Here is a 23,256-nt window from a genome sequence, read left to right as displayed (position 1 = left end):
TTAAAACTTTAGAAAATCGTATAAAATAAACCGTAGCTCATATAAAAATAATTTATATATGAAAGTTGCTCAGAAAAATAAGATGAATCCGGATACGCCTTCCGTTCATCCATCACATGACCCTAGCATAGCTAACCTGCAACCTTTCCCCTTCGATCCGTCTGTCCCAAAACGCAAAACATCAGAAATACTTTCCCGGATATTTCCCCCCTTCGTCGGTATCGCCTACTACTGCGTTAGGTCACACCTAGCACCGTGTATTGGCATGTTATGCTTTGTGTTGCTTTGATTGCTCTATTATTTATTTGTGTTCCCCCTCCGTTACTTTTTTTTCGGTAGACCTTGAGACCGCCGCCGATACCCCCGTGATCGACTACATCTACGACGACCCCTCTTCTTACCAGAGCAACCAAGCAAGCCAACCCCTTTGTTCATTCCGATATCACCTACTCCTTCCCTCTACTGCTTGCATTAGAGTAGTGTTACTGTTTGATCCCATACTGCTACATAGCCTGTCCTTATTACTACTGTTGATACCTTTACTTGCAATCATAAATACTTAGTATAGGTTGCTAGTTTATCATCAGTGGCCTTACACTCTGGCCCGTCTGCCATGTTATACTACTGGGTCGTGATCACTTCGGGAGGTGATCACAGGTACATATACTATATACTTTTACATTACCTATGTTACTCTTCGGAGATGGGGGCTGAATGGGCAGGTGGTTCCATCCAGGTAGTGATGGGCCTGGGTTCCCGGCAGCCCCCTGATTGTTACTTTGTGGTGGAGCGACAAGGCAGGTTGCGACCACCTAGGAGACAGGTGGGCCTAGTTCCTGGTCGGCGTCCGTCGATACTTCAAATAACACGCTTAACGAGATCTGGATATTCGATCTGAGTCTAGCCACTGGCCTATATGCACTAACCAACTATGCGGGAACAGTTATGGGCACTCGACATCGTGGTATCAGCCGAAACCTTCTTGATGTCAGCGACTGAGCGGCGCGCGCCGGGTTGGACAACGTAACGCAACTTCCTTTATAAATGGAGGTTGCTAGGTCTGCTCATCGGCCGCCCTCGCAACGTGCAGGTGTGCAATGGGCGATGGGCCTAGACCCCTGCGCGCTTAGGATTTAGACCGACGTGCTGACCTCTCTATTTAGCCTATGTAGGGCTGTGATGTGTTGATCTTTCGAGGCCGAGTATGACCCAGGAAAGTGTGTCCGGCCAGAAGGATCGAGCGTGTTGGGTAATGTGGTGTACCCCTACAGGGAAGTTTATCTATTCGAGTAGTCATGTCCCTCAGTAAAAGGACGACCCGGGGTTGTATTCTGACCTTATGACAACTATAACCATATACTTACTAAAACACACCTCTTACAAGTTCCAGATACAACATAGTGATCGCTTTCCCACAGGGCGGCGAGGGGAGGATCGTCGGGTAGGATTATGCTATGCGTTGCTACTTGATGCTGCACTGGCTACTCTCCTACATGCTTCAAGATGGAGGCGGCCAAAAGCGTAGTCTTCGATAGGACTAGCTATCCCCCTCTTATTCTGGCATTCTGAAGTTCAGTCCAAAGATACTACCCATTTCATTGATACCAATGCATATGTAGCGTAGATCCTTATTTGCGAGTACTTTGGATGAGTACTCACGGTTGCTTTGCCCCCTCCTTCCACTTTTTTCCATTTTTCTCGGATGTCGCAACCAGATGATGGAGTTCAGGAGTCAGAGGATCCCGAGGATGATTCTACGTGGAGTTCGACTTCGGGAAGTAGTTAGGAGGTCCCAGGCAGGAGGCCTTGCCTTTTCAATCGTTGCTACTTTTGTGCTAGCATTCTTAAGGCAAACTTATTTAACTTATGTCTGTACTCAGACATTATTGCTTCTGCTGACTCTTATGTCTCGAGCATTTGTATTCGAGCCTTCGAGGCCCTTGGCTTGTAATATAAAGATTGTATTATCTTATTTGTGTCTAGAATTGTGTTGTGATATCTTCCCGTGAATCCTTGATCTTGATCGTACACATTTGCGTGTATGATTAAATCAAGGCCGTCACAATGCCATTAGTTGTGTCCCACTACTCAGTTTTGCCATTAGAAATTACTATTACTCAAAAATGCCATCGTTTTAAGATGCTTTCTCAAGAATGCCATTAGATATCTCAAAAATGCCTCCATTAGATGTTTGCTCAAAAATGCCATTAGACATTGTCATTTTCAGGTCAAAATCATTGACCATGTTATATGACGAAAATCCCCCTATACCCACATGTCAGCTCTCTGTATCTCACAATGATAAGTGTGGACCTCACTTGTCAGGAGTAAGCAAGCGAATAATTTTAGAGAAAATAAGAATGTTATTGAGATCAAATGCGACCTATACTTTTTTGTAGTGAGATAGAGGGAGAGCTGACATGTTGTTCTATAGGTATTTTGGTCATTATTACATGGCAAATGGGATTTGAGCTCACAATAATGATGTCCAGTGGCATTTTTGAGTATGCGCCTAACGAAACTATGATATTTTTTAGCAGTTGAAATTTCTAGTGGCAAAACCGAGTAGTGAAACACAACCAATGGCATAAATGATAAAAACCCTTTGAAAAAAGGGATCATCAAAATTGAAGAAAAGTTCATAAATTTGGGAAAAACAGTTCACAAAAACTTGGAAAAAGTTCATTGATTTTGAAACAAAAATCAAATTTTGAAAAAAGTTCATGGATTTTTGGAAATGTACCCAAATTTGAAAAAAATCATCAAAATGAAGAAAAAGTTCATGTATTTTGAAAGGTTTCGTCGAACCAGGAAGCAGAAAAATAAAAAACAAAAAACAAAACCGGAAAAAAAGAAAAAGGAGAAAGAAGAACGAAGATGGAATAAATAGACACCAGATCTATATTCAAAAAAACTAGATACTAGATCCGCTATGTGGCGCGGTGGTTACGCCTCGTACATCGAAGGGATAGTTCGCTGGGTCGATTCCCAGGCGACGCCTTTTATTTTTGCGAATCTAAGACAGAAGAAAGCGCTATATGGGCCGGCCCAGCGCGGGGGCGCTCGTCAAAACGAACGCAGACCACGAGGGGACCTCCTTAGGCAAATCCTATTTGACGCGCCCGTGCGTCCAGGAGAGGCGGCTTCGCTGAAGCGCGGGAGCTGCTGTGCGAGACGGGCTGGCCCACTTCGCCAGTTAGGGCAGTGCCAGGCAAACGGGTATTGGGAACCGGTTTCTTTTTTTCTTTTCTTTTTGCCGGTTTTTGTGACTTTTGCTGTTTCTTTTATCTTTTTTCGTTTTCAAAAAAGTTTGAAATTCCGTATTTCCTTCATTATTTCAGAAAAAAAATCATGGTTTTTAAATTTTGTTCACAATTCAAAATTTGTTCAGTATACATTGCAGAAATGTTGAACATTTTTTTAATTTTGTTTGGCATATACAAAAATGTTCAGTGTATAATAAAAAATTCTTCTGTATGTATTTAAAATTGTTCAGCCTATAATAAAAAAATGTTCAGTATGTATTTAAAATTGTTCAGCGTATAATAAAAAAAAGTTCAATGTATATTTCAAAAATTGTTCATCGTTTTGGAAGTTCGAAATTTTTGTTCAATTGTTTAATAATTGTTCATGTTTGAAAAGTTTGTTTGAATTACAAAAGTTGTTCATGGTTTTAAATAGGGTTTCGTGTATGTCAAATTTTGTTCACAATTTTCTTTTTTTTTGTTCTCAATTTTCGTGAATTGTTCGAATTATTTGAAAAGTTGTCTTGTACTTTAAGCTCTTGCGCTGCTTAAAAACCAGTAGAACATATCAGCTCGATTGGTTAGTTCAAGACTTCACGAGAGTTGACGTCGTAGGTTCGATCGCTCGCGCGGTGTTAATTTTTGGCGATCTTTTTAACGTGCTCGAACTCCTGACTTCTAAATGTGCCGGCCCATCTGCACCTACCTTCAGCGAAAGCTCCACTTCTTCGCTAGCGTCAGACAGGAGCTCGCCTCCTATAGGATTCGATCCCTATATCTCACTCACATCAGACTGCAAACTATGACGAGTTAGCCACCCTACCACATAGCTACTTTTGAAATATTAAGGCGCCCAACTCTAGAACAACACACATCCGGATTGAGATTTTTGAAAAAAAAACATTTTTGAAACATTTCTTCAGAATTTCAAACAATATGGAATGCCGCAAATATTTTTGATACTCCAAGTTTTTTCTGAAAAAATGTGAACACTTTTTTTATTCCGAATTTAGAAAAAACACGATTTTTTTTTTGCAAAACCTAAAAGTTCTCTAAAACTTGAACAATTTTTAAAAAAGTGAACATTTTCTAACATTGTGATTTTTTTAAAACAAGAAACATGTTCTTAAATTCAGAACATTTTTTGAAAAACGAACATTTTCCTGAAATGTGAATTTTTTTTCAAAAAAGAAATATTTTATGAAAAGCAAACAATTTATAAATATTTAAACAAAATTTAAAAACAGAAACATTTTCAGAAAAGGAAACATTTTTTGAAAAAACTGAACATTTTTTGAAACTCTGGGAAAAAATAAAACATGAGCATTTTTTGAAAACAGCTACATTTTTTGAAATTCCTAATTTTTTTGGAAAAATGAACATTTTATAAAACTCTAGAAAAAACTTTGAAAACTCAACCATTTTTCAAAAAAAGGAACATTTTTTTGAAATTCCAAAACTAATTTTGGAAAACGAACACTTTTTGAAAACCAAACATTATTTTGAAACTTTGGAACAAAATTTGAAAAACATGAACCTTTTTTAAAAAATGCACATAATTATTGAAATAGAACATTTATTAAACTCCCGAGCACAATTTAAGACATGATTTTTTTTTGAAATTAATAAACAATTTTTAGAAATGAGAATTTTTTTTATTCTTCTGAATAAAACTTTGAAATTGTGAACATATTTCGAAAATGAGAACATTTTTGAAATTCCTAAACTTCTTTAAACGAGAACATTTTTTAAAATGTTGAAAAAACATTTTTGAGCGAGAACATTTTTTGAAGATCTTGAACATTTTCCATAACTCAAACATTGTTCCAGAATTCTGACCAAATTTTGAGAATGACAATATTTTTTTAGAAATATTCGGGATTTTGAAAAATGACCTAATTTTGAAAAAATGGAACCAAGTTCCGAAACATGCCCAACTTTTTGAAAATCTGAACAGCTTTTGAAAATTTTAACGTTTATTTCCAAATAACTAGAAAATTCGAAAATGTTCATCATTTTTCAAAACAATGGAAAAAATTAAAAACAAGAACAAAGTTTGAAGTCCGGGACAAAATTTGAAAATTTAAGTAAGCTTGAAAAAAAAGGAAAAAAGGTTTAGGAACCTCCTAGAAGGTTTCCAAAACCGGAAAAAACCGACTGGGAACCACCTAGAAGATTCCTAAAACCGGAGTTGCTCAAACGTTTTACGGGCTGGCCCATAGGAACACCTCGTCGATCTCCACCTGTGCGTAGCCTCAACAACTTGCCGCAACGAGCGGCAAATAGGAATTTCCGACCGGGAGCGAGCGTACGCGTTAAAATGGGCCGGCCTAGAAACGACGCACAAGGAAACACGCTTGAGGTGAGACATAAATACGTTTTGGCCCGTCAAAGTGGTGGGCGCTAAACATCCCGTTCGGCCGTCCGCTTCCCACAAATAATTCCGCCGAGGCCTAGTTACTTCACTACCGCACGTGCGTAGACCCAGAAGCCCGCTACACACCACGAGGCTCCATTTCTCTCCTCCGCTCCCAAATCCTCCGCCGGCAGCCGCCGCCGCCCCTTCTGCCGCCATGCGCCGCATAGTCCGAGCTCTCCGGCCGCTCCAAAAGCTAACCTCTCATACCACCCAGTTTCCTCTCCCCGTCCACCGCCTCCTCTCCGCCTCTTCCTCCTCATCCTCCTCCTCCGCCGCTGCCGCCTCCTCATCCTCCTCCTCCGCCGCTGCCGCCTCCTCATCCTCCTCCTCCGCCGCTGCCGCCTCCTCAGACTCCGACTCCGCCGCCCACGACGCTGATTTTAACAGCGCTGACTTCTCCCTCCCACCTACGGACCCATCCCCAGCCTCCGCCGCACCCGTCCGCAACCCCCTCTCCGCACTTTGTAAGGTCCGATTCGACCCCTCCCTCCGCGCACGCGCCGACGAGGCGCTCTTCGGGGAGAAGAATGCAGGGGTGGGAGTGGAGGACGCGGTGGAGGAAGAGCGGTCGCGGGAGGTGGCGTTCGCGCTGCTTGAGGCCGCCCTGGAGCCGCCCGACGAGGACGAGGAGGGGGGCCCCGAGGAGGTCAGGAAGGAGGATCAGATGTCGCTCTCCGTCGGGATCGTCGGTGCGCCCAACGCCGGCAAGTCGTCGCTCACCAACACTGCTGTACGTTTTCTTTCTGCCCCTTTTTTTATGTATTTGTTTATGAATATTGTCAATACTAGATCTTGTGACATGGGGGATTTTGGGGGCTCGGGGCGAAACTAAACCTCTTGTGCCCCCCTAATATAAACGTCATAATAATGATAGTCGATAACTTGATATACATGTACATGTGAAAATATTAGCAATAATTATTGTGATTTGTGTCAACTGCATATATGATGATCTATGGAGGAAATAGACAAAGAAGTGTTGTGTATCTATGACAAGACATCTTTAGCAATACAAAGCCATATTTATTTCATCTGAATAAGAAACCATGTTTTGTGTCAGGTCGTAAATAATGTATTTGAGGTACCAAAAGGCTGTAAATAGTTCTAAAAGGAATATGTATCTAAAATGTAGTGTACTTCTTGAACTAAATAATGTTAATATCGTTATTCTAAATAGCAGTGTCGAGAAATAAGATAGATGAGACAATTCATATGACTGGTATGCAAAATATTACTCCATATCCATATCTTTACAAATCTAATCAAACAGTGCTAAAGTTATGCTTATCTAGTTGCGTGAATGGAAAAAAAAATCAAGAGTTAATTACCACGTATGTGTGGTCATTGAACAGTTCATTTGAAAACTACTCGGTCAGCATCTAAAACATCTCCGTTGCTAATCTCTTTGAGATTGGCGCTACAAACATCATTATTAAGCTGCAAAAATATAACAGTTAATAATACATACCGTGGAAGACTTCGATCGGCCGGAAAAGCCCATATCTACAGACGATGTTCCGGTGCGCTGCCGGGGCCAGGCACCAAGTCTTACTGCTTGCAATCAGGGCCTCCTCCTCAAGCAAGCATCCCTAGGTCATCTATCGCGATCTGGACCGAGGTGAAGAGGTGGCGGGCGTTAGGTTTGACATGCGTGATGCTGGCTCCTGATTGGTTTTTTTCTAATCTGGATCCTGATTGATAGGTTATTCTTGTCGGATTTTTTTGAGGGTAGTAGCTATTATCACTTCGACTAGGCCCAATGACCTATTTGTTAAGTGCAGACGTACAGGCCCAACTAGCTTGAGCCTACTCGCGATCGAGGGGAACGAGGAAGACGATAGACGATTACGAAGCGAACCGCGATTGACAGCCGCTACCTGCTGCGTAATACCTGGGACCCCCCCCCCCCCCCCCCCCCCCGCGGGCTGGTAGTATAGGGGTAGGAACATGTCCAATCACTTGGTACAAAGGGGAGAGATAATTTCGAAACTCATGCATAGAAGCAAACTGATAGCTTGTATAAGACCAATAAAAGCTATGTACATGTCATTCTATGGTTTGAGATGCCATTTATTACTATGTACTAGAGTAACATGAGCCATTCAAGACAAATAAAGTGTATTATGTTTTATCGTGTCATCTATCAGTTGTTGTGGAAGTCCTAGGATGACATCTGATCTGTTCAGGAATGGAACAATTGTTAATGTTGGATTGTTCACTTAATGCTCGCAGTGCTGCTAATATGATGCCTTATGGTTTAATTAGTGGTATTCAGTTTCATTATTAGTGAGAGTGAAATTACCATATAATCATAGTGATGCCTTAAGTTTCCTTGTTCATATCTGCTAACAGGTTGGCTCAAAAGTGGCTGCAGTCTCCCGCAAGACAAATACAACAACTCATGAAATTTTGGGCGTGCTGACAGAAGGGAAAACTCAGATAGTATGTTTCTATCAAGTATCTGCTTTTGCTAGTAGGGTGTTGATCTACACTTTTCAATATTTGACTTTAGCATGGCTTCTTCAGGATCTTCTCTTTGGCAAATAATTGCAATTTGAAAATGATGTGTATTATGTATGATGTCATGGAATTCTTGTACTCCCTCCGATCCATATTACTTGTCGCTCAAACGGATTAGATCTAGCACTAAAATACATCTAGATACATCTGTTTGAGCGACGAGTAATATGGATCAGAGGTACTATTTTATTTTAGCAAGTTATTTACTGCATTTAGAAATCTGGTTTCACCTGTGGTGCAAGTACATATTTTGGCTCATCCAATCTATTTTATTCTATGGAAATTAAGAAATTTATGTGTAATGTAAAGCATTAGTTGTTTTCCCATTATGATATATTAATATCAACTAATTATGACCTGCTGCCGAAAATGCCTGTCTGAACCATGTTAAAAAAAATCTTGAAGTTTGAGTTGTTTCCAGCTGATAAAATTCTCTGCAGTGCTTTTTTGATACCCCAGGTCTCATGTTAGGGCACCATGGGTTTCCTCATAGGGATGTCACCGTTCGTGTGGAGAGTGCCTGGAGCTCAGTTAACCTCTATGATTTACTAATAGTAATGTTTGATGTCAATAGGCATCTGAAAATGTAAAGTCTCACCATCTTTTCCTCTCAGGTTGACCAGCCATTTTCAGTTACAGTTTATCTCAAGGTCATGATAAGCACATTGCTTAACCATTTGTAGATTTGTGCAGGCCTGATTCCCGAGTAATAAAGTTAATCAAACGATTGGGTGCCGAGGTAAACCCAAACCAGAAACGTATATTATGCATGAATAAGGTTGACCTAGTGGATGACAAAAAAGACTTGCTGAAGGTTGCAAAGCAATTTGAAGATCTTCCTGGATTTGAGCGGTACCCCTTGGTCTGCACTATGATTTACGTTGCGTTCCTTTTTTCATATGCCTGATTAAAATTGCCTGGAATGTTTCTTAGGTACTTCATGGTTTCTGGACTAAAAGGCAAAGGAGTGAAGGACCTTGTACAATACTTGATGGACCAGGTATTGATTTATTCCCAACATTCAGTTTACCCTGCTAAATTGTCAAATAGCTGTATTTTCTTTACTTGTAAACATGTTTGTAGTGAAAAATAAGAAGATTCTGAATTTCAAGGAAGTTGGATGCTGAATTTTGTGTGTATATTAATCGTTAGATGGGTACTGTTTTGTAGATTGAAATGTCCATCTTTGTGTTATGTTTATCATCCTATGAAGGCAGCTGCTTGAGTTAGGATGAATAACTTGGCTATAATTCTTTGTAGAATTTTATAGCAGATATAAAATTTAAGACTGCTTGCATTTCTTGTTCCACCCAATCCATCAAATTGACCAATATCAGTTGCTTAATGAAATGATCTACTTTATTTGTATGTTTTGATTCTTTGTGAAGTTTCTGAAAAAAAAACACTTGTTTTTCTTTGTTGCTATAAACTGAATCCAGGATCTTGTGAAACACTATGTTTGGTTGCTAAGTAATACAATTAATGATTGTTTGTGCTCTCCTTTTAGGTACTTGCCAATAGAAAAAATGAAACATGTGATGAAATCAATTTTATCACGATCAATACCCAAATATATCCCCTCTATGTAGACAGTGAGAAACTTAACCTCTTCTATGTTAGGCAGTGAGAAGACCTTGGGACGAGGAACCGGCGACAATGACTGAAGAAGTAATGAAAACCATATCATTGGAGGTTGTGCGAGAGAAGATGCTGGATCATATTCACCAAGTAATTCTTATAAATTATTCTGCTGTGAAACTTGGCGCTCCTTTAATATGTGCGCATTATTTGCTAAATATGACTTTCTACAGGAAATCCCATATGTAATTGAGCATCGGCTGATGGATTGGAAGGAGCTAAAAGACGGTTCTCTTAGGGTGGAACAACACTTTATTGCACCAAAGCAAAGCCAACGGCAGATCCTTGTTGGAAAAAATGGCTCTAAGATCGGGTAATATTCTTGTATTCAAACGTGCTTCCATGTATCAATATGACAAGCTATTTCTTTGGTGAACTGCCTTCCCTTTTCGTGTCTCCAGTTAGATGTATTGCGAGAATTATGCCTATTCAGTTCACGCCTCCAATCAAATGTATTATGACAACTAATCGTATGCATGCTTGATCCTAATGTGTTGATTTGGGATAAATATTTCAGGAGAATCGGGATTGAAGCCAATGAAGAATTGCGGTCCATATTCAAGAGAGATGTCCATCTGATGCTCCAAGTTAGAGTTGCTAAGAAGAGGAGTTCTTGAATAGATCAGCAGATCATGAGTAAGTCTCCACATTTCATTTTCTGCTAGCCCTGTTTTGTAAGTCTGTTAGCAGATTTTTAGAAATGGTAGAAAGATTCAAAAAGTGTGCAGTTAATATTCTCTCAATACTTTGCTACCGAAGTAAATAGTTTTGCAAAAACATCGTATATTTAGTTACAGAGGTACAGTAGTAATTTTCTTGGTCTCCAGAATCGTGATGTTTTGATTCTTCATCCAATTGTCTGAAGTAATATATGTTACCTTGTGCAGTTGTAGCGGCTGTATAGATAGCTGCTGGTATGAGGTCTGCTCTGCGGTGCCGGTTCAGAGATATTCGATTATGTGAGCCTGTGCTTGTGTTGGTCGTGTTCAATGATACTGTGAGGGCTTCTCCACTTGAATCAAGGACCTGTATGCCTTAGCATTCAAATATGAGTAGCGATTTCCAGTTACAAGTTTGCTCGACAATATTGAGCAGGATGTAAGCACATATAAGGACCAGTTGCAAAGAGGCGGGGTTATTGTGATTCTGTTTCAAATAAGTTGTACCTTGTGTAAAAGACAAGCTTGTAAGGCTTGTCTTTTCTTTGTTAAAACAGTTTTGCTAAGTCTCAGTCGACTGAGATTTCGTTATGCCTCAGTCGATGCTATTTTCCTTTGATATTTTATTTGGAGATTCATACAAAAAAATTATTTTTAGTTTTTCCTTTTGTTCTTACATAGTATACCACTTGACTGAGACCTAGCCACACCTTTGTTAAAATCTATATCTATATCTATACCTAACATTAAAGAACAGAGTCTTTCATATTTCTTCATAAGTCATTTGTTTATATCTGTTAATTTTGTGTAAACCTCAAATATTGATGTCTGAGATTTAGAAATAGACATGTAATCTGTTTCTACAAAAGAAATCCAGAAACTCATGCTAAGGAAATAAAACCCACGTCGTCTCTAAATTAGATCGATGCCTCCAGATTGGTGTTCGTTTCCATATATACCATGTACTGCAAGAAATCCAACCAGCGTGGACGACTGGTGTCGTGATCGTTCAATTGCTGTTGGCGCTCTTCTTGACAAGGCCTCCCAAATCATGGGCTCCGACAGCAGAGACTGTCGGGATGACTGCTTTCCCGCCTTACCACCGCCCGTCGGCAGCGGCCCAACCTTTGTTGTCTCATCGGTCTTACCTTGCCTCACCTGGAGTCACCCTCCCCGGGGTGTCCTTTGCCGCGGCAGCGCGCATCATGGGCGTAGTCAAGGAAATAAGTAGGCCCTTTGTCATCGCCGTCAACCCAGAGATGGTCCTAGAAAGAGGAGGCGGCCGTCGAGATCTACGAGCAGGACAACCAGACATTGCTGGGAGGCGAGGGTGAGGTGACTGGCAGTGGATCATGGCGAAGTCGACGGCAAGGAGCAGGAGAGGGAGAGCACCGTGGCGGGGAGGTGGAGGACGGAGAGGAAGAAGAAGGGAGATGAGGGATGAAGGAGGAGCAAGACAGTAAGGACGACATCACGAGCCTCACGCTCAAATCACTTGGGCACATCGCATAGCTGATGTCTGACCTTGCCACTGAGGTCGGCATTGACATATGCTATGTGCGCATTGCCTTCCGCGGCAAGGCGGACGGCGCCGGCACCATGCCTATGGAGATAAAGCAGAGGGAGAAGGAGATATAGGGGCAGATGACCTAGAGCGGCGGCAACGGCGCTCGCCTTGGCTGCAGCCTCATGTGTATCGCCATCTATGCAGGACGCAAGCAAGCAAGCTCCGCTGGATCACCTGATGCGTACAAGTATACTAGCAAGGAAGCACACATGTACGGATGCAGGAATGCATCAATTGATGTTGACTGCCTATAGTTTGACCGCCCACGAATTTGATTCCCTAATCTACTTAGTGTTTCATGCTTGTGTAATGGTGTACTAAATTATACTAATGACGCATGACAGAGGGTGTTCTTTGTCAGGTGATTTGATCAGGTATATTACCTGATGGAGCTTATTATTTTATTTCGTAATTCTGTCTGTGTTCTCCTATTTAAGATATTTTCTTTTCAGAGACTTTCTCCTTCAGATTTAGTTTTGATAGCTAATTATATTTCTGTGAAGATATTTGTGTGGATCTTTTAGTTGACATGATCAGTGGTGAAACTGTTTGAAGTTCAAAATCGTTTGAATATTTCAATCATAGGGTTGCATATAGACAACTAGATGTTAGCATTTTGTTGGTGCATAGGCTGGGTGTAATTGGTATCTTGATGATATTAATATATTTCCTATTACTCTTTAGTAATTCATTTTTTCAGGGGATGACACATGCACCAGGCGCAGATGAGATGATGGTGATGTCTGCCATTATTACAAGTAATTATGACCATGTGTAGCGAGAGGTCGTTACTGCCCAAGAGGAGTGACGACACGAATGGGTCTTGGACTAGAGGGCAAGAGTGTGGGATGGTGCATGCACAAAGTTGGTGGAGTGAGGGGCTTGCGAAAACAACGTGTCAACAGTATTATGACCAAGATCAGCGCCTTGAGGACCATCCACGATGATAGCAGAGAGAGTGACAATATGAATGGGTCACTTGTAGCATGCAAGGATTTGCTTTTCCCGTTGCAACGCACGGGCATATTTCCTAATATATATAATCCCTCGTAGTATAAGGCGTGCCTCTACTCTTATAAAAAGACTCAGTTGGTAGATTTTTAGCTGTCCGTAACAACACTCCCCTGACGGTGCGCCTAGGATTTAGACTACTCCTGGACTCCACTGAAGTTCGCTTAGGTTTCCTTCTCCGTCTGCTTCCCGGGACCCAGTAACCTCTCGGGCTGATCAAGGGAGTAGCTAGCCTACTTTCACGGCCTTGGAGACCTGCAGTGTGGGTGGGTTGTGGAGTTTGCCGATCTAGGTTTGTGGAGCAGATGGCAAGCGAAGCGTTGGGTTTGAGCGTTTAGAGCAGAGCAGGATCTCTCGAGGCAGAAGGGGTGCTAAGGCTCCAAATAGATGATCTCCTGAAACGCATGGAGCTTATAGCATCTCTAGCAGATCCCGCAAACCAGGTCATCCGCTAAAATAACGTGTGTTTGCGGGATCCATCATGTATCTCCGACCAGAATATTTTTGGGGATCCCGCATCCGCGAGCCCATTTCCTCCATATGTGTGGGAATCCACCCGATTTTGCCGGATTCCCTTTCGGTTGGCACGAAGCACTTCTGTCGGCTTCTGTTTCCCACCTCCCACCCTGATGCCGCCGCCCATCCGTCCTCCGACCTCACCGTCCGGCCTCGCGGCGCCGGAATTCAGCCGATGGAGCCACCGCCGCCCTCCCGGGTTCTCCATACCATGCTCCGCCACCGCCGTCGGTTCGTCCGCCCGGGCCTCACACAACTCCAACTCCTCCCGCCGCCGCTCCAATTCCTCCCGCCGCCACCGCCACCACCCTCAAGAGGAAGCGGCAAGGGAGCCATCTCGTTCAAAGCAGCGCAGGTGGCGCGACACCACCGAGCGTCGCCCCCGCTCTGGTTCCAAAACCTTATGGAGATCGTGCTCTGGAGGAAGATGGAGCTTAAAAATCTTATGACCGGTAGTGGTGTTGGGTTTGGAGGGGGATTTTCTTTCGGCAATGGTGGTGGTGGCCTCGACATGGGTGGCGAAGGTGGCTTTGGCATGGTTGGTGGTGGTGGCTTTGACATGGGTGTTGTTGGTGGTGATGGTGGCTTCGGCATGGGTGGTGGTGCTTCGGCAAGCCAAGTGAATGGTGGTGATGGTGGTCGTGCTCAATCTCCGGTCCAACTGAATGGTGGTGATGGTGGTGCTCACTCTCCGGTTCAAATTATGAAGATGGTGGTGCTCACTCATCGGTTCAAGTTCATGCAGATGGTGGTGCGAGCTCTCCGGTCAATGTGAATGATGGCAATGGAGCTGCTAGGGGCTTATGGAGGAGCTTGGTTAGGATGAGTGGCACAAAATTTTAGGCAAATGTTAGTCAAGATATCGATAAAGTTGATAAGGTTCACAAAATTGCAAGTAAAGCAAATAGATCAAACCCAAGTATATCACTAGGAACACACACACACATGGAATATAGATGGGATCCGCACAACCAAGGAGTGAACTCAAAATGTGTAACCACAGAGAATGCTCTTGTTGTACAGATGCTAGAGAGACACTAGCTCAATTGCTCAAATGGGCAAGATACGCTTTGTGCACCAACCTATGAGAGAAATGTGTGATAACCCACAAGTATAGGTGGTCGTTTGTAGCCTTCTTTGATAAATAAGAGTGTCGAACCCAATGAGGAGCTAAAGGCAGAACAAATATTCCCTCAAGTTCTATCGACCACCGATAAAACTCTACGCACACTTGACGTTTGCTTTATCGGAAACAAGTATGAAACTATTTTGTAGATGTGATGCTAGAACTACTTTGCAAGAATAAAACTAGAAGTACTTTGCAAGATAATAAAAGTTAGGTGTTTAGTAAAAGGGATTGTGTCAACAAGAAAGTTATTTGTCCCTAGGCAATCGATAACAAGCACCGGTAATAATTCTTGCAACTTTATATGAGGGAGATGCATGAGCTAACATACTTTCTCTACTTGGATCATATGCACTTATGATTGGAACTCTAGCAAGCATCCACAACTACTAAAGATCATTAAGGTCGTGAAACCCAACCATAACATTAAGTATCATGTCCTCTTTACTCCCATACGACATATCCCACCTACTTGGGTTTAAGTTTCTGTCACTCTCGCAACCCACCGTAAGCGAACCATGAACATATTGCAACACCCTACAGCAAGGGCCCCTCACGTTTGCGCGAGAACGGAGGGCACCGTAGGACAACACCATAAATAAAATATACACTCATACCAACCAAGATCACGATTAACCCACAAGACAAAACAGATCTACTCAAAGATCATAGGATAACCATAGATCATTGGGAAATAATATATGGAGTTGAGCACCATGTTTAAGTAGAGATTACAGTGGGGAGAAGGGGTGTTACACTGCTGCATAGAGGGGGAGAGAGTTGGTGTTGGCGGTAGCAAGATTGTTGATGTAGATCGCCATCCCGATCGTTGCCCTGGTGGCACTCCGGCGCCACCGAAAGCGAGGGGGGGATAGCCTCCTATTTATTCTTCATCCTTGCCCCCCCTAGATGGGGAGGAGAGTTCCCCCTCTGGTCCTTGATCTCCATGGCGGCGGAGGGGCGGGAGCCCCTCCGAGATTGGATCTCCCTCTCCGTTCTCTTCTGTTTCGCGCTCCCCAGATCTGGCCGAAAACCGTTTCTTATATTCCCGGAGATCCGTAACTCCGATTGCGCTGAGATTTTAACATGATTTTTTGGATATAAGCTTCCTTGCGCTCTAAGTAGAGCTCCAACCGACGTATGAGGTGGGCACAACCCACCACCACACTCCTGGCTCTAGGGTCGGATCCTGGTGGGTTGTGCCCACCACGGGACTCCGTTTGCGGTGATTCCAACTCCCCAAAATCACATATATTCTAAAATAATTCTTCGTAAATTTTTATGGTATTTGGACTTTGTTTGATATGGATTTTCTGCGATACAAAAAACATGCAAAAAATAGGAACTGGCACTGGGCACTGGATCAATAGGTTAGTCCAATAAATCATATAAAAAGTTGTCAAAAGTATGTAAAACTTGTATAATATTGGCATGAAACAATCAAAAATTATAGATACGACGGAGACGTATCAGCATCCCCAAGCTCAATTCCTGCTCGTCCTCGAGCAGGTAAATGATAAAAAAGATAATTTTTGATGTGGAATGCTACCTAGCATAAACTTGATCATATATGTAATCATGGCATGAACATTAAGACATAAGTGATTCAAAGCAATAATCTATAATTTGACATAAAGACATCAATACTCAGGCATCCCAATAAACAATCATGTCTTTCAAAATATCAACGCTAAAGAAAGCTATCCTTGTCATGCTCTGTCTTCTTAACACAAAGTATTTATCATGCACAACCCCGATGACAAGCCGAGCAATTGGTTCATACTTTTTAACACGCTTCACCTTTTTCAACCCTCATGCAATACATGAGTGCAAGCCATGGATATAGCACTACGGGTGAAATAGAGTATGATGATAGGGGTAAATATAAAGAAGATAAAAAAGTAAGAAAGTCTCACATCGACGTGGCTAACCAACGGGCTATGGATATGCCCATCAATCGATATCAATGTGAGGAGTAGGGATTGCCATGCAATGAATGCACTAAGAGCTATAAGTGTATGAAAGCTCAATATGAAAACTAAGTGGGTGTGCATCTAATCCTATAATGAAAAATTCCCACTAGTATATGAAAGTAATAACATAGGAGACTATCTATATGAAAAACATGGTGCTACTTTAAAGCACAAGTGTGGTAAAGGATACTAACAATGCCCCTTCTCTCTTTGTTTATTTTTTCTTTTTTCTTTCTTTCTTCCTTTCTTTCTTTCTTTCTTTTTTCTCTCTCATTGTCCGGAGTCTCATCCCGACTTGTGGGGGAATCATAATCTTCATCATCCTTTCCTCACTGGGGCACTGCTCTAAAAATGAATAATGATGATCATCACACTTCTATTTACTTATAACTCAAAAGTATGACTCACTATATGAAAAATGAATAAAAGTATGACTCTCTATATGAAAAATGAATAAAAATTACAACTCGATACCTATGACAAAGTATGACTCTATATGAATGCCTCTGACATGTACCAGGATGTGCAATGATCTAGCGTAACATGTATGAAAATTGATGAACAATGGCTGAGCCACAACTACTATGTCAGCTATATGGTCATGCAAAGTAATATGATAATGAATGCTCAAGTCATCAAACGGAAGCGGTGGAAGTTGCATGGCAATATATCTCGGAATGGCCATGGAAAAGCCATAATAGGTAGGTATGGTGGCTGTTTGGAGGAAGATATAATAAGGCTTATGTGTGATAGAGCGTATCATATCACGGAGTTTGGATGCACCTGCGAAGTTTGCACCACGTCTCGATGTGAGAAAGGGCAATGCACGGTACTGTAGAGGCTAGCAAATTGCGAAAAGGTAAGAGTGCGTATAATCCATGGACTCACATTAGTCATAAAGAACTCATACTTATTGCAAAAGTTTATTAGCCCTTGAAGCAAAGTACTACTACGCATGCCCCTAGGGGGATAGATTGGTAGGAAAAGACCATCGCTCGTCCCCGACCGCCACTCATAAGGAGGACAATCAATAATAAATCATGCTCCAACATCATAGCATAATGAGAGACTATACGTGCATGCTTCGGGAATCACAAACCTTAACACCAATATTCTTACTAACCACAACCGTTTACTAATACCTCCCCCATATTATCATCTCTATATTGCAAAACTATTGCAAGGAATCAAACATATCATATTCAATGATCCATAAGTTTTATGTAGGATTTTATGACTAACCATGCAAATGACCAATTCCTTTTGACTCTCTAAATAGATATAAGTGAAGCATGAGAGTTTAATTCTTTCTACAAAAGATCATGCTCTAATAAATATAAGTGAAGCAAAAGAGCATTTTCCAAATAACGGTTTTCTATGTGAAGAGAAACAGGCAATCCAAACTTCAAATGATATAAGTGAAGCACATGAAGCATTCTATAAAGCCACACTCAAAAGATATAAGTGAAGTGCAATGAGCTTTTGATGCGGAGCATCCCACGTTCATCCCCATGTACACTCCGACTACTCTCCAAGCCCCAAGAGAACATAAGACGAGACCTCAAGTATACGCCATTGGACACAAGATGAACTCGCTCCTCTCCGAATCGTCACTTTCCACATGTGAGACATGGCTACTACCTCAAACATGTGTGCTATGCATAACCAGGAACCAAGAGGAAGCCCATGGACAAGAAGGCGAGGACACCAAGCGCGAGGAACAAGAAGAAGAGCTGCGGAAGAAGCTCCAGCCACCAGACGACCGGTCGGGATCGGACGTCCGGCGCCTGAAGACCCACCGGACGACCGGCCCAGACTGGATGACCGACGATCCCGCACCCGAGCCAAATGAGCGGACGTCCGATGCCAACGGACGACCGTCGACTAGACGACCGGCCACCTCTGGAAATCCGGCACTCCAGCGTCCGAGCCAGATCGAGCGGACGTCCGACGTCTACCGGACGTTCTGTCGCCCATGAGCCATCGGACGACCGGTCCTCAGCGGACGTCTGGTACCTGTCTGCGCACAGTGTTTGGGCCCGAGGCCCATGTACCCTTCACTTCGCCCCCTTTTGCACTAAGACTATAAATAGACCTCCTTCTCCTCCTAGTTAGGGTTAGCATTGGTTTAGCTCATTTCAGAGATAGAGCATTGCTCATCCACATCGGATCTACTCCATGAGAGAGTCCACGACCCCTCTTCGGAGAATATCCCTTTGGATTCAAGACCTCCTTGCAGAGAAGAACATCAAGAGCTCCTCACGGAGAAGACCAGTTACCTCTTGTATCGTCCGTTGTTGACTTTGGATCTTGTATCTCCCTTTGTGTTTATGGATCTAGCGCATGTGTGATCATACTTGTTGGTTTGAGTGTTCTCTTGTGTTCCCCTTGTGATTTTCCCCTCATTTCCCTCCTCGTGTTCTTCATGTCCATCGCGGGATCCGATCCTTTCGTGAAAGATCGACTGATTAGGGTCCCTACCCTACAACATCTTGGTATCATGAGCCACGTTGATCACGATTTCGAAGCCTCCCCTCTTCTTTTTCTAGCTTGATTTTGTTGTGTTCTTCCCCAATTTCGAAAATCCCCACCAAAAATAGCCCCATTTTTTGTGATTTGTTGGTTTGAGGAAGTTTTGTTGGATTTGATCCATAGATTTGCTTGGTTTCAAGTGGATCTAGCATCTCCCCAAGTTTCCCCATCTTTCACCCACGAAATCTCATCATTTTTGACCCTAAAATCCCCAAATTCTGCCCAAAATTGCGTCCCGAAACTCGCATCTCGCGTTGACCCAGACCCACCGGACGACCGTCACTTTACCGGATGTCCAGAGACCCAGGAAGCACCGGACGTCCGACCTTACCGGACGACCGGAACCTCTAACCCGAGCTGAATTAGCGGATTTCCGACCCGACCGGACGTCCCGCGACCGGACGACCGTCCATTACCGGACGTCCACTACCTGTAGATATCAACTTCGACTGATTTTTGTTTCAGCCATAACTAATTCATCCAAACTCCGATTTTGACGTTCTTTAGCTCGTTTTGAAGCTCTTGACATCCCCCTTCCCAAAATAATACCACCAACATGTTTTGACTCCATCAAATTTTATGAATTTTGGCATCTTTGCCTAGGGCTTCCACGACATCATCCGCTACACCACCACCGACTTTCGCAATCTAACCAATTTTGTTCCTCATCGCATTAGTGGTTGCTTTAGGAGTGATTTGAGTCTCCTAAGGTGTCTAGGCTACTTAGGGACGATTGCTTCTTCATCAACCACCACCACCTCTACCGCATAGGCTTACCCACCATACACTTCCACCCCGACTTAACCCAATTTTGTTTGTGTTGTGAGTTGTGTCTCCTATGTTTCGACTACTTAGGGACCGTGCTTCCAACTCCGACACCGTGTATAGTCCACCACCTTACACTCCATTTGCGCATTGCGTCTCAAAACCCATCATTGCATTTCTGCAATCCCATTGAGCTTCCGCAACCACCACCGCATTCCCGCTACCACCATTTGACATTTGAGATTTTGAGTTCACGGTTTTTTCATTTCCTAAGGTGTTTCAGCTACTTAGGGATGAGTCTCCATCATCTTGGTATCTACATCAAGAACACCGCCACTCATCATCACTAAGGATGGTAACCTCCATATCATCTTGGTATCGTGGTATCCCTCCATTGTATATTCCCTTGCCATTGCATTGATAACCCCTAGCCCATTTTGCGTCACTTGCCTATCGAGACTAGCCATTTGAGTATTGCCGGCAATGTTACTTGTGCACATTAGTGATCTACACCATACATTGCATACATACCATATCATATTGGTATCATACCGTCCCTTGTGTCACAAGATTGTTCCCGTATATACCCAATTGCTATCTTGGTTTGTGCATTTCGCATTTTGGCCATATACAAAAAAAGAATAAGCTTTTAAGAAAAGAAAAAGAGTGAACAAAGAGCTTGTAAGCAAGTGCCATAGCATCATACCACATTGCACATAAGATTGTCATATCCGACCATCTTGGATCATACCACCGGAACATCATACACATAGCATACTTGGGATAGAAAGTTCATAAATTTTGCATAGCATAGGTTGTGCACAAGTGTCGTATCCACCTATAGAGCAATCGTGCTAGCGTCTCTCTTGAGTTGTGCAACATGAGCGTTTTCCGTGGATTCCACATTTTGAGTTCATTCCTTGGTTGCACGACCCCATTTATCTATCTGTGTGTGCGTTTCCGTGTGCCATTCATTGCTATCAGTCTACTTGTTACACTTGCGAATTTTTGAATCTTTTTCAACATTATTGACTCTTGCTAACATTTTGCATCAAATTTTTGTTCCACTATCCTTACCGAGCTCCACCATAAGCCTTATTTGTGTAGGTGTGAGAAACCGACAAGAATTGGTACCAATTGTGCTATTTCCTTGTTACATCATTGAGTGATCATTGATCCGTCTTCAACATCGGTCAAGGTACATTCGGTATAGTTCTTCTCCTTTCTAAACTCATATTTGCTCGAGAATTGTGATGGATAGGCAAGGCATTTCATCTCCGGTCTTCCACAACAACGACGGCGTGAACAACTACATCACCAAAGCGTCAATCTTCAATCTACAACGACAAATGCAAGGCGCACAATCAAGATTGCAAGAGCACATCAAGAACCTCTCCATCGACATTCGTCACTCCGAAGCAAGGAAAAGGAACTACATCGACAACAAGCTTTCTGCACAAAAGGAGGAGCAAGATGCAAGGATGGAGGATATTCGAACCTTGTTGATCAACCGTTCTTCCCCTTCATCATCCTCAAGGCGGCGACGCTCAAGTCACAAGTCTTCGGAGCACAAAAATGATGCAAGCGCAAGTCATCCACGTCCACATCTCCATGGCAACCACCATCACGGTCGTGATCCACCTCGTCATGAAGGGCAAGTCACCTCCAAGCATCATGTGCATGACGACGACGACGAATGCCATCAAGCTCAAGCACGACAATGACACCATCATCATGAAGATGCTCACCAAGCGCAAATGCACAAGTCCCAACAAGCCCTACTTCACGCCAAGTCCAAACATCATGAGCACAAGATAAGACCGCGAGACAAGCACCACCAAGACAGAGCTACGGCTACACCAACCACTTCGGCATCTTCGCCAAGTGCTATCAAGGCATCTTCGCCTTTGGACGTACGACATCTTTGAAGGAAATATGCCCTAGAGGCAATAATAAAGTTATTATTTATTTCCTTATATCATGATAAATGTTTATTATTCATGCTAGAATTGTATTAACCGGAAATATAATACTTGTGTGAATACATAGACAAAGAAAGTGTCACTAGTATGCCTCTACTTGACTAGCTTGTTAATCGAAGATGGTTATGTTTCCTAACCATAGACATGAGTTGTCATTTGATTAACGAGATCACATCATTAGGAGAATGATGTCATTGACATGACCCATTCCATTAGCTTAGCACCCGATCGTTTAGTATGTTGCTATTGCTTTCTTCATGACTTATACATGTTCCTATGACTATGAGATTATGCAACTCCCGTTTACCGGAGGAACACTTTGTGTGCTACCAAACGTCACAACGTAACTGGGTGATTATAAAGGTGCTCTACAGGTGTCTCCAAAGGTACATGTTGGGTTGGCATATTTCGAGATTAGGATTTGTCACTCCGATTGTCGGAGAGGTATCTCTGGGCCCTCTCGGTAATACACATCACTTAAGCCTTGCAAGCAATGCAACTAATAAGTTAGTTGCAAGATGATGTATTATAGAACGAGTAAAGAGACTTGCCGGTAACGAGATTGAACTAGGTATTAAGATACCAACGATCGAATCTCGGGCAAGTAACATATCGATGACAAAGGGAACAAACGTATGTTGTTATGCGGTCTGACCGATAAAGATCTTCGTAGAATATGTAGGAGCCAATATGAGCATCCAGGTTCCGCTATTGGTTATTGACCGGAGACGTGTCTCGGTCATGTCTGCATTGTTCTCGAACCCGTAGGGTCCGCACGCTTAACGTTATGATGACAGTTTCATTATGAGTTTATATATTTCGATGTACCGAAGGTTGTTCGGGGTCCCGAATGTGATCACGGACTTGAAGAGGAGTCTCGAAATGGTTGAGACATAAAGATCGATATATTGGACGACTATATTTGGACACCGGAAAGGTTCCGGGTGAGATTGGGACAATACCGGATCACTGGGAGGTTATCGGAACCCCCCGGGAGGTATATGGGCCTTATTGGGCCTTAGTGGAAAGGAGGGGAAAGGAGCAAGGGAGGGGGCGCGCCCCCCCAAGCCCAATCCGAATTGGGAGGGGGGGCCGGCCCCCTTTCCTTCTTCCCTCCTTCCTCTTCCTTCCCTCTCCTACTCCTAATAGGAAAAAGGGGAGTCCTACTCCCTGTGGGAGTTGGACTCCCCCTTAGGGCGCGCCACCCTCCTTGGCCGCCCCCCTCCTCCACTCCTTTATATACGGGGGCAGGGGGCACCCCATAGACACAACAATTGATCATTGATCTCTTAGCCGTGTGCGG

General features: G+C 42.9%; 1 protein-coding gene across 1 annotated transcript; it reads left to right on the top strand.

The window, feature by feature from the left end:
- Positions 1-5,710: 5,710 nt before the first annotated feature.
- Positions 5,711-11,047, top strand: LOC123154528 (GTP-binding protein ERG). The gene is made up of 9 exons (XM_044573231.1): positions 5,711-6,394; positions 8,017-8,106; positions 8,625-8,770; positions 8,878-9,036; positions 9,118-9,184; positions 9,805-9,912; positions 9,996-10,135; positions 10,340-10,458; positions 10,710-11,047. The coding sequence occupies exons 1-8, from the start codon at positions 5,819-5,821 to the stop codon at positions 10,437-10,439; spliced, it is 1,386 nt and encodes a 461-aa protein (XP_044429166.1). The 5' UTR covers positions 5,711-5,818; the 3' UTR covers positions 10,440-10,458; positions 10,710-11,047.
- The last annotated feature ends 12,209 nt before the right edge of the window (positions 11,048-23,256 follow it).

Source organism: Triticum aestivum, chromosome 7A (genome assembly GCF_018294505.1).
Source record: "Triticum aestivum cultivar Chinese Spring chromosome 7A, IWGSC CS RefSeq v2.1, whole genome shotgun sequence".
NCBI classification, from domain to species: Eukaryota; Viridiplantae; Streptophyta; class Magnoliopsida; order Poales; family Poaceae; genus Triticum; species Triticum aestivum.
Note: the sequence above shows the minus strand (reverse complement) of the source record. Positions and strands in the feature narration are given on the sequence as shown.

Bases quoted from the DNA above. Each gene is read 5' to 3' on its own strand.
- LOC123154528 (XM_044573231.1), top strand. From the start codon at position 5,819: ATGCGCCGCATAGTCCGAGCTCTCCGGCCGCTCCAAAAGCTAACCTCT. The intron at 8,771-8,877 runs GTAAAGTCTCAC...AGATTTGTGCAG, and splicing joins GTCAATAGGCATCTGAAAAT to GCCTGATTCCCGAGTAATAA. The intron at 9,185-9,804 runs GTATTGATTTAT...CTTCTATGTTAG, and splicing joins TACAATACTTGATGGACCAG to GCAGTGAGAAGACCTTGGGA.